Below are 17132 nucleotides of genomic sequence, written 5' to 3'. Positions count from 1 at the left end.
TTGATGGTGCATGTACATGTATCAATGGCCTTCCAGACGATGGACAGTTCTGTCAGTTAAAAGAAGGTAAGCCCATAAACTGAACCTCAAATGTAAGGCTGCAACCTAGTGAAGCTGTGTCCTTCCTAGTCCAGTCTTTCAGAGGCTTGTAAGCTAGAGTCCTCCTCAGCATTAAACCACTAGAATCAGGCAGTCTAGTAAGCGTGCATGGCCATGTCATAAACGTTTCAACACAAAATACTTCTAAAATTATAATTTGCAAAATATTTTATATTAAAACCCTTTATATTCACTAATGCAGTACAGGTAATGACGATCTGTGGTCATCAGGATTAAAAAGTTTATAGGCATAGGAAGTTATGATGAATTTTTAAACCAAGTCATATCGATTTTTTTTTTCAGTTCCAACAGTAACAACACCATCACCGACACCATCATCAACACAGTCACCATCATCAACTTTAGCATCACCATCAACACCGTCATCACCATCAATACCATCATCAACAGCATCACCAACACCATCAACAACATCACCAACATCAACAGCATCAACAGCATCACCAACACCATCAACAACATCACCAACATCAACACCATCAACAGCATCAACAGAATCAACAACATCAACACCATCAATAGCATCAACACCACCAACATCAACAACATCAACAACATCACCATCACCAACATCAACAACATCACCAACACCATCAACAACATCAACAACATCAACACCACCAACATCAACAGCATCAATTCCATTAACACCACCACCACTGACAAGAGGTATGTCCAGTAAAAAATAAATATAGCACAACTGTATGTTATGATAGTGAAGATTTATATCAGTATTGAGAACTGTTGCTGAAACCTGTTCATTCAGTGCAGACTTAAACATTTTTTAAAGGTGCTATGTCAAATACAATACATTGGTATTTTGATAAGTTATATGTTTATTTGAGATTTTTGACATCTAGAAATAAATAGATTCAAGAATAAATACATACATTTAAATAAATACATGAATTTATTGCTTTGCATGTATAGAACAAATTATAAATCCATAAACCCATTGTTTCCCACAGAACTACTGTGAAACTGAATTTGAAATATTGCACATAAATAATTGGTGTCTCAAATGTGTTTTATTTTCTCTCTCTCTCTTTTTTTAAAATGGGGAAATAATGGGTATACAAAGCATGTCAAACAATAATAGCAGAAAATGATTTTGTTCATTTATTTGTCTGAGGGGGCCCCAATCTTGCATTCACTCAGCAACTAGGTAGCATAGCATTAGTATCGAGGATTGTTAGTTAACCCTGTTGATAAATGCACATAAAAGTACACTTGTTTTACAGTTATTGGAATGTCGATGACATTAACTCGGATTTTTGAAGACAGTCTTTCTGATTCTACTGACAAGAATTACCTGGATTTATCTGGACAAATCACGGCAGCAGTGAGTACTACATGTTTCATATTTTGAATATATTGTTTGTGTAATATGTTGATTTTTGTTTAAATACTATAAGCACAACTTTAATTACAGCTTGAATATACATTTACCTTTGAAAAAGTCATAACATACATGTTACTATTTTTTTATTATTGTAATTTTATATATATATATATATAATTATTATTTATGTACGAATTTATTTAATTTTTATTATTATAAAATTTTCAAGCATGCATTGGGTATTTTTGCCTTTTACAGATTGAAGAAAGTTATTCTAGTAAGCTAAATGGCTACATTTCTCGTTCTGCAAAAGTTACTGGCTTCAGGTATGATCTTCCATTTAAATTTGTGACTTTTTTTTACTCAACATACCAATTTATTCACTACTTTTTCAAAAAAATCCAGTGTTTTCACATTGGTGTGGTTTGTGTTTCGCTCCACAGGGCTGGTAGTGTTTTAGCAGACTACACAATAAGTGCAACATCCAACAACCTTGATTTTACCTCAGCAAACACAGCACTCTCTGAGTCTCTAAAGAACAAACAAATATATTTAGCTGCAGATGCTTTTGCTCAAAGTGGTAAGGGTAGTCAGCGCCTAATCTAAAACCCTTCACATTTCTTATATCCATCATATTTATTACGTTGTTGTTTGTTCTTGTTCATTGTTGGGTGATATGAGCTGTATGGTTTTTATTATCAGAAGAAAAAGTTAAAAAAGAATTATATCCTCTGCAAAAGCTGGAGTTGAACTGCATACAGCCAGACTTTGCAAAGGGACCAATAAAATGGATGGTGATTAACAAAGATCCTGCACCAGAAAATGCAAGATACACCCTCTCAAACAACAATAGCACTCTCACTGTGGAAAACACTCGTGAAAGTGACACTGGTGAGTGGGATTTATCTTTGTCCTCTCTATCTTATGGCAAAGTGGTTGATTTATTTTTTAAAAACGCAGACTGCTGTGAAACTTTACCACTGAAGTATATTAGCACATATTCTACAGCATATAAGGTTATTAATATGATTATTTTACATGATACCATATTTGGCATAGATTATGCTTTAAGTTTAATTATGAAATCAATCAGCCAATGAAAATGAAGCTACATTTACAGTATGTCAATGTCATGAACATTTACAAAGTATTGTTTTGGTAGCAAATAAATATACAAGAATTTTTTTTTTTTTCTAAAAATCTTCCATAAAAATTAAAGTATTGGGTTTACTTTAATAAACATGTATTCTTTTCACTGTTTTTTTTCCCCCCACATGCAGGTCGATACTCATGCCTCATCCAAAGCAGTACAGTACCGTACATTCAGTGGCAAAATATTATTATTAAACAACGCCCAACTATCATTGTGGGTGATGAAAACCGTGTTTTCCCATGTGATGGCAGCACTGTCCAACTAAGATGTTCTGTTGAGATTGGCTACAATCTTGAGTGGGTCCTGAATGGTGCAGTACAAACTTCAGGTTGTACATACAAATTGTTGGTATATTTTTAATATATACAAAATTAATTGACATCATTTAAACTTTCAGTCAGTTAAATCCACCATCTTATTAAGGTTTGTTTTTTAATCCAATCAGGATCTGACAATATCACATTAGATCATAAAACTCAAAAAGAAAATTGTAAGGAGGAAACCTTTACTTGCCGTCTCAAGGGTCTGCCACAACTACAGGATTACGATTATAGCAGGAGAAGTGTAACAGTTAGGATAAAGGAAAAATGTAAGCCTTCATTTTCTCAATTTATTCAGCATCAGAATGCTTATTTTAGCAATCTAATTAGTGTGTGTTCAATAAACAGTAAAAAAAAAAAAAAAAAAACTTTTTGGAACAATGCATTTTGAAAAAGTGATATAAATTTTTAATTGTTGTATTATATTGTATTATATTCTGAGATAAAGGGTTGAATTGAATCTTATTTTTTGTCTGCCTTTCAATCAAATACTTGTCCACTCCAGTTAACAACTGTCAAAATAAAGAACTTGGACTTGGAGAAGCAAATGAAGAGAAGAACGGAATCTGTCAAAGTGGCTTTAAAGGCACCATAACTTACAGATGTGACAGTAAATCACTTGATTGGACACCAGTACAGAGGAACTGTGTACTTGATTTGATCGACGACATTAAAAGCAAAGCTAAGGTAATCTATTGGTTATGACTATTGAACAATTATCTGTCCATTCTTAAATGATTCTAATATTTGTATTTTTGTACTTTGCACTTTAGACCTTGGTTAAGGAAAACATAACAGACTTTATGGATAACCTCAGCAGTGTCACAGCACAGAATAATGTTACTATAACAGAGTCTGCTGCTACTGTCCAAGCCATTGTGGATATACTCGTTATAGTTGCTGATTTGTCACAATCAATTGCCATCAGTGAGCCAGTGATGACGGTATGTATATTCACATTCAAACTTTTGTGTAAATTTTGATCTGTAGACATTGTATGCTTGTATTGAATTGAATTTAATAAGATAATATCTAATGATTAAGATAAATTAGTGTTGACATGGGCTGATAGGCGTAGCTTCCAGGGAGGCCTGACCCCCGTAGCGACTGAAAGAAATGACTACAGATAAAATAATAATAAGTCCACAAGTCTTCACAAGTCCAAAGATAAGGCTCATAACTCTTAACTAGGTAGGACACTGCATTTTCATTCTCAAAAACAAAATGTTGTGGTATGTTTCTTTGTATTTTCACACATCATGTTATTGTTTTTTTTAAACTCTGATAGCTCCAGAGCAGGGTTAGCAATGCCTACTACGGTCACATAATTTGATAGTCACAGAATTCGATGTAACACAGCTGTGGTGTCAAAATCTCCCTGTGAGAGGATGACTCCCTTGGATCTTCCTATAAGGATTAGGATTAGGTGTGGGGGTGTGCTTTAGAGATATGGACCACTCAGGTAGCAGCCTCCCCACTGAGTCAGAATTTCACACAGAGTAAGAATCTGGTACAAAACTACTTAAGCTATACAGCGCAGAATGATAATGCCGTGTGGTGACATTCTGTTCAGTGAATTGAAGTTAAATCTAGTAATTTCAATAGGAAATCTGCATGATGGTGAAACATTTCCCCATGCAAACTGGGCTACAGTTTCAAGTGTTGACCAAAGCTATTCAGTTTGAAAGGGACTTCTGTGTGACCTGTGCTTCATACATCATTACACCATGAGAGACAAACATGCACTGCCCCCCCCCCAAAAGTGAAGCTACGCCTAGAGTGTTCATGCAGTGTAATGGACCCTTCGCTAAGCCCCACCCTCCTTAGTTACTGTTGCTACGCCTGTCAAGCTTTCGAGCTTGGCAAGTCATTTACAGTATGTATGCACCGGTGTCAGACATTTTCAAGGAGATAATTAGTCATTTTTGGCGAACAGGTGAAATATCTGAGAGAGCAAGACAAAAGGGACTGCAGTATGCATTCGAGGGATATATCCACGACATAATATTGATCAAAAAAATTATTTGATCAAAACTGAAGCTAAAGCTCCCAGCGTGAGCAGCAGCTGCCTCATACGCTGACATTTCAAATGGGAAACACACAATTTATTTAGGAAAAGCTTTGTTCATCTACAGCAGGTTAAGTGAAATTTGTGAAAATAACCTAATAATAACCATAAGTCTTGTGGAATAAACACAAGACATTAGCCTGGCCACTTTGCAATGATAACATTCTCCCGCTTATATTTTTAGCAGGCCAGGCTAACGTAACTCAGTCTTGCCTTTAATCATTTTATTTCACGTCCAAATATATGAATTATGAACAAAGAACCGTCATTCTTTCCAAGCAATGATGTGCTGAGTTAGCTAGCTAGCTAACCTACCCGGACTTACTGCATATGCATACATCAATATTACATCATTGTTGTCATGATAAATAACACAAAATTACTGTATTTGCATTATTGTAAGGGTAGGTTTAATGTTGGGGTAGGTGTATATGTTAATAAAGCCATAAACCATCACGCTGGAAGCACAATCTGATAGGTAACGTTAGCATTTTTCGGATTTTGTCAGATTTTGCTAACGTTACCCACTGTTTCAATGGGAGGTAGCAAAATCTGACAGGGTAGCACAAATTGTCAGAACACTGGCATTTCTCCCCTTGGGTTTTAGGTTTCGGGAAGGGAAAAAAAATTCAACCACCTCGTCCAAACTTTTAGGATACCGGGTATCAGATTAACACAATCCATAAGAACAACGCTTCAGCATGTTCCCTCGCTCGAAAGCTTGACAGACCTCCCGCGCCTAGTAACGGTTGCTAAACCACGATTGGCCTGTGGCGGTTTTCGGGCGTGGCTTAGCGAAGGGTCAATTGTGTTATGCAACAGCCATTTTCTCTATTATCATGAATTAAACCTGTTCATTACATTATAATCCACATTTTATGGGATACATTTTATCATATTAAAAAAATTTTATATTCAATTTCCAGGATTTCCTACATACAGTGGACATTATTGTATCAGGTAATGTCAGTTCTCAATGGACCATATTGAACAATGACAACAACACCAGCGTTAAACTTCTGGAAGCTATTGAGAATATAAGTGACCGTCTCACGGATGATTTTACGATTAGTGGAAAATCCATTCAGCTGAACAGAACTACAACTAATAACTCATTCAGTATAACATCAACACTGTTTAACTCAACTACAGAGATTGTAATACCACAGGTTCCTAATGAGACTAACATAACCATCATAATCTTCACAACACTCGACAATGTCCTACCTACTCGTAATACTAGTAGTAAAAATGACACTAATAAGTCAAATGTGCGCATCAATGGAGATGTGGTTGTCGTTAAGGTTAAACCAACAGTTAACAGCATTTCTTTTGCGTTTGACAAAACTGATCAGTCTTTGGGAAATCCTCAGTGTGTCTTTTGGAACTTCAGTCTTGACGCATGGGATTCCACTGGATGTAAAGTAAAGCCCTCAGTGAATGAAAAGGACAAGATTACATGTGAATGCGACCACACAACTTCTTTTTCAATCCTAATGTCACCATATGACAATAAAAACAAAGCCTTGGCCTATATAACTTACATTGGTGCAGCTATTTCAATGGCCAGCTTGATTTTGTGCCTCGTTATTGAGACTATTGTATGGAAGTCGGTAATAAGAAATGACACATCCTATATGCGACATGTTTCCATAGTCAACATTGCCGTGTCCCTGCTGATCGCAAACATCTGTTTTTTCATTGGAGCCGCAATCACAGATCAAGAGCAGCCACCCTCAGTGGGTCGCTGCAGTCCAGCGGTTTTCTTCATGCACTTTTTTTACCTGGCTCTTTTCTTCTGGATGTTGATTTCAGCGCTGTTGCTCTTTTACCGTACAGTCATGGTCTTGTCCCAAATGTCAAGGTTCAGAATGATGGCCATAGCCTTCATAGTCGGTTATGGTTCACCTTTTCTCATAGCGGTCATTACTGTTGCGTCGACAGCTGGATCTCAAAAATATATTTCCCAAAGAGCGTGCTGGCTGAACTGGGATGAATCTAAGGCCCTGCTGGCATTTGTGATTCCAGCTCTCACTATTGTAGCCATAAACCTTGTGGTTTTGATTGTGGTTCTGTGTAAGATGTTGAGGAGAGGAGTTGGTGCTGCAACTCAACCAGAAGATAAACATGCCCTGGTGGTCATTGGCCGATGTGTGGCCATATTGACTCCTATCTTTGGTCTAACATGGGGATTTGGAATTGGAACCATGGTGTCACGTGACTTGGGTGTTCATGTGGTGTTTGCACTCCTCAATTCACTGCAGGTATCACTTTTTGTCTCTTAAATTTTATTGAAATTTTTTCAATTTAATATATATATATATATATATATATATATATATATATATAATATAACATTATCATTTTGCTGTAATGCTGTACATTTGTTTATTCTAAATGTCCATGTTTTTATGAATTTAATTTGTATTTTCATTTGTAACACTTCCTTTAATAGGGATTCTTTATTTTGGTGTTTGGAACGCTTCTAGACAGCAAGGTACAGTATGAGTTTACTTCTGTTGCTTTGTAAAGAGATTAAGTAAAGCCACTTAATTATGTAACATTGGATTTAATCTAAAGATCTATTACAGACATAATTTATTCCTTAAACCATATTACACATTTGACAGCATCATTAATCATGTTGTCTAGATTTATTTACTGTTTTTATCCTGCTTTATTACAGAGCTGCCCACCAAATATTTGAACATTAAATATTGATTCAAAATTTGATCTATATATATTTTATCTATATAAGTTCACTATGACATACAAAGCAATTGACTGTGCAGTAATCTTAACACTGCAACGATATAAAAAGTAGGCTAATATTAAAGGGTTAGTTCACTCAAAAGTGAAATTTCTGTCATTAATTACTCACCCTCATGTCACCCATAAGACCTTCGTTCATCTTCAGAACACAAATTAAGATATTTTTGATGAAATCCGAGAGGTATATGACTCGTCCATAGACATCAATATAATCAACACTTTCAAGGTCCAGACAGCTACTAAAGACACCGTTAAAACAGTCGACGTGACTGGAGTGGTTCAACCTTAATTTTATGAAGCGACGAGAATACTTTTTGTGCGCAAAACAAAAATAACGACTTTATTCAACAATATCTTCCCTTCTGTGTCACTCTCATACATTGTTTGCATTGTTTACCTGCTCCCAGATTCTACATCAGAATGCCGACTCATTATTGGCCGGCTCCTGCGTCAACATCATATGCATGCATCGTGCTGCTCAGCTTTGGCCAGTACTAAGCCGGCATTCGGACGTAAACATGGAAGCCTTCAATGTGCTTGTATGGACATGGATAATGACAGGGAAGAGAAGATACTGTTTAATAAAGTCATTATTTTCGTTTTGTTTTTGCACACAAAAAGTATTCTTGTCACTTCATAAAATTAAGGTTGAATTGTAGTCACATTGACTGTTTTAACAGTGTCTTTAGTACCTTTCTGGACCTTGAAAATGTTATATTGCTGTCTTCTGACGAGTCATATACCTCTCGGATTTCATCAAAAATATCTTAGTTTGTATTCCAAAGATGAACGAAGGTCTTGCGGGTGTGGAACGACATGAGGGTGAGTAATTAATGACAGAATTTTCATTTTTGGGTGAACTAACCCTTTAAGAGAGTTTCAACCAGTATAACAAAAGGTGTTTGTGAAAAACATTGCCTATCCTACCTTTAAGTGACAAGTGTAAATAGGCCCTTGTCTTCCCTATTGTGACATCTGAGTGAAACAGCTTCTCAAAAACAAAACAAACAAACAAACAAAAAATGTAGGGCGGACATTGAGTTTGTCCAAAAGGAATGTGAGTGAAAGGTTGTCATGCACTCACGCTGAAAAACACGTCTTCAGAGAAGAAATGTCGCTGTAAGAGGGAGCTATTTTGATTAAAGGTTACGAGAACATGTGAATGTATTTATTTATTTATTTTTTAAAAAGATGCGCATGGATAAATCATTAATTAAAAAAATAAGCATATTAGTCAATTTTGATTTCATGGTGACATGTTCAGAGACAGCTTTGTTATGCTCAGATGTACTGTTGCCTTCACTGTTTGGTCTGAAGAGCAGAAGTGGATAATAGTATATGAATACTAAAAATTGAGAGTTGCAATCGATGACCAATATCGGAAAATATCTGGTGTGATAAAAACAAGCATTCTGTGTAATAAGCAGACATTTAAGAAACTTTCAACTAATTTCTGGATGTTAACCAGAGATCTTTGTTTGCAGGTTCGTGAGTCACTACGAGGAAAGCTGTCACTACAGAATCTCAGTTCAGGCCGTACCAATGTAAATGCCATTCTATAAAAGCACATCCTTATATGAGCTCTATAGGACTTTAACTAATGTTAAACTTATAACCAATGCTTAAATATTAATTTTTACATTGACTCATATATTGATTGATATCATGTTACAGAACACCAGTGCAGGACCATCATCCATACCTGGACTCAATTTCCTGCCATGGATCCGGCGAAGGAGTAAGTAGATGACATACATCTGAAAAAAAAAAAAAGATTAATATATATTTTAATAATGAGAATGTAGTTATTATTCATGAGTTATATTCATCATCTAGATAAAAGTCTGCTTAATGAATTAATGCAAAAACAATAGATGTGAGTAACAAACATTTAACTATTTGCAGATGTGTACAACGTGTCTGAAGCCAACCTTTCCCCGGCAGTTACAACTTCAGACAGCTCCAACGGCTCATATGCCATTATAAGCAATTAAAAGACACTCTAAAAGTGTTTCTTTCACTGCAATGTCTGATAGTGTTTGGTAGAAGAAATGTTTCTATGTTCTGATATGATAAAAATTTACAAGATGCCTTCATACTGTATTGTATATTGTACAGTGGTTAAGGGTACTTTTATCTCTACTTGAAAAATGGGGTCTCTAGAGTTTCCTTTGTTTTGAGATAACTTTTTTTTTACATCAAAAATTTTAAATTAAAACATTGTTCAGATTTTAATAAATTCCAAATGTTCCCAAGATGTCTAAATGTTACTGCATCACCAATAAAAATGCATCTTCATGCAGAATTGCTTGAAGATTACTTGAGAAAAAAGGCTGTTGTCTTCCCCTTTGCCAAATAGGAAAACTTCAACACCCATAATGCACTGGGCATGCTGCTGTACAAGGCCACTCCCAGTCTGCCATACGCTTGACTGCCTTGGCTTGCTTTAGTAGGAAATACTTCTCGGCAAACTTTTAGTCATAATTGTGTCGACTTGTACTGTTCCCGGGTCCTAGAACTCAAAGAATAACGTTCAGCGGGAGTGAGTTACTTTTGGTTCTAGAGAAGGATCCAGCTCGTTATAGGCAGTGGCTAAAGACTGTAAAGAATTGTAAATACGGAGAGAACGGCGATTAAAAAAATCTGAAAAACCTCCATGTTTGTAGACATTTCAAACTGGATGAACACAGGCCAAACAAAGGGGAAAAAAACTTAAAGAAACGGCTGCTCTGTCAGTTCCACCCAACTCCGAAGTAAAATGCCTTTGTGCACAGGTAAGAAAGCTGTTGTATACTTACTTACTTACGCAGTAAGTATACTTAGATTTTTTTACACGTGCAGTTGAAAGAAGAGCCTTGCAAAGTATACTTAATTTTGACTCATATGCATACACAGGCATTTGACGCATGCACAATTTTGAGTAATCTTGTCACAAGTTACAAACCATGTAAACATCTTTGCATTATTTCATGCTGGAGTTATACAAATGAGAGTTATACACCTCTTCGCACAATCTCTTGTCTATCTAGGCCTTCCTTTTGCTGTAGTAGCTTGCATGCTTCCTGGTGTGGTGACAAATTGGGTCCCCCCGAAATCAGGGCTGCGTTCAGCCCCGACAAAACGTTGCAAAACGTTTTTTAAACGGAAACGGTGGTGCATTGAACACCCCGTTGTGATGACGCAAGAGATGCAACTATGGCAGCTGAGAAGGCCATACTTTGTGTTCTTTCTGAAGAATTTTCAGAGCCTGATGAAATCGGTATAAATATGTGTTTAATACTGCAAAATACACTCGATGTGACAGTAATTGCCCTTGCCGTCCAAAATAAAAGAGGACATCCCAATCGAGTGAAGATTTGTGGAAACTTCTACTTATTGTGATACAACATTTGCCTTTGTTTATGAAAGTATCACTCCACAATACAATAGCAAAATAGTATAGTATTTTTATGTTACATTATAGCACACATTCGGATATGGACCAGAAGACATTGCAAATAAATGATATTTAGACAGATCTATATTTAGACAGTTCCAGATCTATACTTGTGCTCTTATTGTTTAAGTTATTTTGCCATTAATGTAAATACACATGTGCAAACAATATAAATTTGCTCTAATAATATGCTCTTATGAATTTATTTTGTTGTTAATGACATTTACGAGCTGTCTCTTTAATACCGCGTGGTTTATATATATGTTGATGCTGATTGGGTTGACATTTTTGACACACCCACCAAACAAGAGAAAACTTATCTCAAACCTGTTGCACACCGTTTCCAGGAAACATGTCGTTCAACCTGGAAACCGTAGCAAAACGTTGCACACCGGTTTGAGCTTGAACCATAGGCTTGAACGTGCCCCAGGTCTCCATTAGGAACCCACGCGATCCCATTGGTTCAAATGGCTTTTAATAGGTACTCTCTTTAGTGACTTTTTACAATTCCTACAAAATCTATATAATAATGTCCCCCTACATTTTAGAAGGTTTTATTCAAGTAGTGATTTAAAAAAAAAAAAAAAAAAAAAATTGGATTTTGGGAAATAGTGCTTCAGCAAGTGTACATCGAATGTACACTCGAAATCAGAGAGAATTGTGGGTATAAAGTAGTGAACGAATGTAGGGAATGAAGTCGTTCACTCAGAATTCGGACACCACAACAAAATGGCTGACACCCGATATAGTGGACTATAGAGGCCCTGTCCCAAATGGCGCACTTCATGTGGACTTTCGGTCTCGTGGACTTAAATTGTGCGTGCTCGCCGAGTCTACGAGTCCGTAGGCCGTCCCATTCAGCATTTTGATTTTAACGCTCTGATGAAGTGTGCTCAGCAGCGCCTCCTTTGTACCCTTGAAGCGGTCTTCCGCGAAGCCCGCATAGATGCAGGCTCCGCACACTTTAACTACCCAGGAATCCTTGCGAAATGCCAATCAGACAACGGATGGGAGGAGATTTCGCTCAAGAGCAATTGATGGCATGGCTGAGAAGAAAATATTAAAGTGTAGGTATCATTACGGTTTTTATGACCTAGGTGTACATTTTACCAGTTGTTACCTACAGTTTATACAAACATTATTGTCATCGACCAGTGGTTGATATCTCAAACATAATAATAGCTCGTTGAATAATATCGCATTATGTTCGCATTATGTTATTCATTAAATAAATAGAACCGAATGTCAGGGCTTTACTGAGTCATATGTAAACCTAGTATTTATATTTAAACCTGTAAATTCATCTGAAACTCACGCACATGTTTATTATGTGTTAAAATTGTAATCTTAGTTCAAATGGAACATTATGTATTATTACAACTGTATACATTATTTGCATGTATATATTGTCTAATGCCCAGGTGGCATAAGCAAAAGCAGGCTGTGTAGCTGACATGGAGATAATATTTTGCAAAAGAAAAGAAACCTGTTCTCGATGCTAAATATTATAATAGCCTAATTATTTGTATAAGATATTTGTGATAGCCTATACAACAACAACAATAGGCAGCATTCCCGAACCTGCAGCTCCTGTCAAAAAACAACCATACCGTTATTTCCGGCGTGACGATCGAGTCTGTCCCAAAAATACCTCTCAATGCGCCCTCGTGGACTCGCGCCAAGGGCCCTATAGGTCTGCACTACATGACGTCACCAAAGTGTGGACCATAGACTGTAGGTGTGGACTCTGAGGAAGTCCACAAGGCCGGAGTGTGCCATTTGGGACAGGGCCATAGTCGATAGGGAGCGGTTTCGTTGGAACCGGAAGTCCTAAAATGCTAACTCGCTTCCGGGTTTTGCCTACAAAAATGCGTCATTCCACTTAAAAAAGCGCGAGGATACATTACCATCCAGTAAATCACAATAAGATTTGTCGTTTGTTGTTTTTGACATGAAACGTAGTCTCATATTTCAAATTCTGGCCATTTTACTACAAAAAACCCCCACAAATACCGATTTGGCGCTCTTTAATGGTTCGTGACCGCTGTAACGCCTCATCAGTTCAAGAGAAGCGGCGGCAACGTGAAGCGCACGTGAACTCCTCTGCTTTAATACCAGTTACAGCGCGAAATAAACATGAATGAACTTTCGAAGGTACGTTAAAATATACAGTACAACTTAACTAAATCCGTATCATGTCTCGTGTATTTGCGTAATCAGTGTTTTAATCGCGGAAAGACGTTATAACAGCTTGTAAACAATGTCATGTAATGTCACATTTACCTCAGAAAAACATATTCAGTGACCATAAACTCATTAGTCAGCTAGAAAAGTGTACTCTAGAGAGGAGAATTTAGCTAAATATATGCACATTGCATATTAGGCCTAATTATAATTTTTAATATTCTTCAATAGCCTAATGAATGTTTGAATAAATCCATCAAGTTGACAGCCACCATTTATATTTCAAAAAACGTATTGGATAATTTCAAAGTTAGTAGGCCTAATTTATTTTTTACAAAAAAAATCCTTAATTGTAGTTTAAATTTGTATACAAATCAGTTCATTTTAACCTTCAATATTAATGTCGTACAGAATGATTTCCATTTGCATTAGTTGGGGGTTTTTTTCTTGAGAAAATTTGCCATGTATTGATATACAGTATATCCAAAATAACTGATATTGAATCGAATTTCAAGTTAGTGAATTGAAATGCATAACTATGATGAACAATTGGCAGGAAAACTACAGAAAACCAGAAAATAAAATCCAAACGGGGTGAAATAGTGACATACTGATAAGCTTCATCTTTCCATTATTGTTACACTCTAAAAATTCTGGGTTAAAAACAACCCAAGTTGGGTTGAAAATGGATTGGGTTGTTTTAACCCAATGGTTGGATTAAATTGCCCTACCTGCTGGGTAGTTTTATTTAACTCAACTATTGTTTAAAAATTACTATATGGCTGGCTTAAAATGAACCCCAAATAGATTGGAAATTAAAAATCTGATACATAATTACTAGAGGCAACAATAATAATCAAAAGGTGATAATTTATTAATAAACAATTTTAATGGTTATTGTTTAATTATTATATTTAATATTAATAAATGTTCATTTCCAACCTATTTGGCGTTTATTTTAAGCAAGCAATACAGCAGTTTTTACACAATAGTTGGGTTAAAACAACACAATTGCGGGGTTTGTCCATTTTCAACCCAACTTGGGTTGTTTTTAACCCAGCATTTTGTAATAATAGTTGCAACTTGCACTCTTAAATGTGCATTGAAACTTGCCAGCTGATAAAACTTATGATCCAGGGACCATATTCATATAATTTCTAAGGTTATATTAACTGGCTGAGTTAGATGGTGATTGACACTAAACAGTAGAAAATCATCCAGTCTCTTCAGCTGTGAATGTCATTGGCTGTTAAAGTCTTGTTTTGCCCAGATTTAAGTCTTTCAGAATGCTCTCAATTACATGTAGCCTAGATCAGATGCATACTATATGCATTAATGAGTGTGGCAGTGCTTATGGGGTTTCGCTCTAGGACAAGTGAGTATGAGGTTGGGAAGGAAAAATCACAGTATACTCACTACAAAAAACTAGACTACACCACTGAGCACCAACACTTATGAGATGCATTTGGTCATTAACTCTTACTCCAACAATTGATTTTCAGACCAACTTTTTAAATTAATTTTACAAAAATCTATATAAATTATCAAATTTTATATATTTTTATTAGTAGTATGCAATTATTAGTATATGCAATTTATGAATATGGAATTTTTATATAAAATATGCATATTAACTAACAAAATAGCCTATAGGTCAAACATTTACTGAATGTACTGTAGTAAACCGAGTTAAATAGAATTGTAGGCCCTAATACCTCATTCAGAAGTGAAGAACTATACAGTTTTAGAATATTTACCAAATGTTCAACCGAGTAACAGAAAAAAAAAAAAAAATGTTGTAAAGAATGTACAATTGCAGTATTGTGAATTAGCATATTGTTTTAATCTGGGTCAGGCTGGGGAATATCATTTAAAGGGTTAGTTCAACCAAAAATTCTGTCATTTATTACTAGGGGTGTGACGAGACAGGTATCTCACGAGACGAGACGAGACTCAAGATTGAGTTCACGAGACGAGACGAGACAAGATTTTTACACACTTTTTAAGAAATCCTCAATGGTGAAATACATGACTAGAAAAAATATTCTGCAGGTGTATTTGAAATGTTTTAACTAATCATCTTGTAATGAATGTAATTTCAGTTCTACTTTCTGTGTATGAATTATCATATGCAGTAAAAGACAACAATACTCAAGTACTGTAAAAGGTTTTGCCACAAACTCAACTGACTGACTTCTCTTCTGTATGATTTCAGTCTCTTCAGACCTTACTGTACATGATTTATGAGCTTCTACAACTTTTGACCTCCTAACTGAACTCCTCTCCACAAACTGACCATAGAAATAAAAACAGTATAAATAAAAATGGTAACACTTTACAATAAGGTCTCATTTATTAACATTAATATTCAAAGTGCAAATAAGACCAAATTTTTCTTTGATACAGAGCTGAGAGATGGTTACAACTACAATGCCCAGCCTAATATAGCTTCATATTTGCATTCATCAGGGAGCCGCTTTCAAAATGCGGGGTATTGAAATCGCGTTTGAATGCACGCTTGTGTTTACTTTCACTTTCAGCGATCGCGCGTAACTCTGTGAATATGGAGCGGCGGCGACCATTTTCCAACTGAATTAAATGTTTTTTTATTTAAATACAAAGCAAAACGACAGTGGAGGCGTAATGTAAACGTAGCAGTGGCATATTCTTTCTAATCATCCTAACACTCTGTCATGGCAATATCACGAGACTACTTTTCGCCTCGACGAGAAATCTCGTCACAGTTTAGTCTCGCGAGATCTCGTGACACGAGATCTCGTCACACCCCTATTTATTACTCACCCTCATGTCGTTCCACACTCGTAAGACCTTCGTTCATCTTCAGAACACAAATTAAGATATTTCAGTTGAAATCCAATGGCTCAGTGAGGCCTTCATAGGGAGCAATGACATTTCATGTTTAAATCGGTTCATGTGAGTACAGTGGTTCAATATTAATATTATAAAGCGATGAGAATATTTTTGGAGCGCCAAAAAAACAAACAAAATAACGACTTATTTAGTGATGGCCAATTGTTTTGAAATCGGCCATCACTAAATAAGTCGTTAGCCTATTTGTTTTTTTTGGCGCTCCAAAAATATTCTCATCGCTTTATAATATTAATATTGAACCACTGTATTCACATGAACCGATTTAAATATGTTTTTAGTACCTTTATGGATCTTGAGAGAGGAAATGTCATTGCTCCCTTTGCAGGCCTCACTGAGTCATTGGATTTCAACTAAAATATCTTAATTTGTGTTCCGAAGATGAACGAAGGTCTTATTGGTGTGGAACGACATGAGGGTGAGTAATAAATGACATTATTTTCATTTTTGGGTGAACTAACCCTTTAAATAACAGGCAATTACAGTTTCTGTAACTCTGGGCAGACAGCAGGGGGCAGCGACACTCTCCTTAAAGGATTTAAATTTTGTTATACAAATTACAGAAGTAATTTCTATGAATGTGGGCTCAATGCAATACATCAGCAACGGAGCTTTGTAAAGCTAATGCTGATAACTGGCATGTAGCTTATACTCTTCAAATATTTTTGCTGTTGTTCATTTACAAAGCAACCATTCTTAGTTTTGCCTGCGGTGAAAAAGCAGTTAAACTGCTGAACAAAAACGGGTTCGGCTCAAGTTCACAGGAGGCATTTTCAGAGGTGACGCTAGAGATAAGACAGATCATGTTCCTTTTCAGTGTTATTTGAATGTCTATTATGTTGCAAGTT

The 17132-nt window shown here is 36.0% G+C and overlaps 2 protein-coding genes across 3 annotated transcripts in view; both read left to right on the top strand.

Annotated features, from left to right (window-relative positions):
• Positions 1-17132, top strand: part of adgrf6 (adhesion G protein-coupled receptor F6) — a 149490-nt gene that overhangs the window by 8070 nt on the left and 124288 nt on the right. The window lies entirely within an intron of this gene.
• LOC125278257 (adhesion G-protein coupled receptor F1-like) lies at positions 797-10523 on the top strand. The gene is made up of 13 exons (XM_048207276.1): positions 797-1462; positions 1721-1788; positions 1906-2042; positions 2165-2353; positions 2743-2943; positions 3061-3204; positions 3441-3622; positions 3709-3879; positions 5930-7267; positions 7459-7500; positions 9260-9319; positions 9450-9513; positions 9681-10523. Exons 1-13 carry the CDS (start codon positions 1370-1372, stop codon positions 9767-9769), a joined length of 2778 nt encoding a protein of 925 aa, XP_048063233.1. The 5' UTR covers positions 797-1369; the 3' UTR covers positions 9770-10523.

This window comes from Megalobrama amblycephala, linkage group LG11 (assembly GCF_018812025.1).
Source record: "Megalobrama amblycephala isolate DHTTF-2021 linkage group LG11, ASM1881202v1, whole genome shotgun sequence".
NCBI lineage: Eukaryota > Metazoa > Chordata > Actinopteri > Cypriniformes > Xenocyprididae > Megalobrama > Megalobrama amblycephala.
This window is presented reverse-complemented; position numbering and strand designations above follow the sequence as displayed.

Bases quoted from the DNA above. Each gene is read 5' to 3' on its own strand.
- LOC125278257 (XM_048207276.1), top strand. From the start codon at position 1,370: ATGTCGATGACATTAACTCGGATTTTTGAAGACAGTCTTTCTGATTCT. The intron at 1,789-1,905 runs GTATGATCTTCC...TTCGCTCCACAG, and splicing joins GCAAAAGTTACTGGCTTCAG to GGCTGGTAGTGTTTTAGCAG. The intron at 9,514-9,680 runs GTAAGTAGATGA...AACTATTTGCAG, and splicing joins GCCATGGATCCGGCGAAGGA to ATGTGTACAACGTGTCTGAA.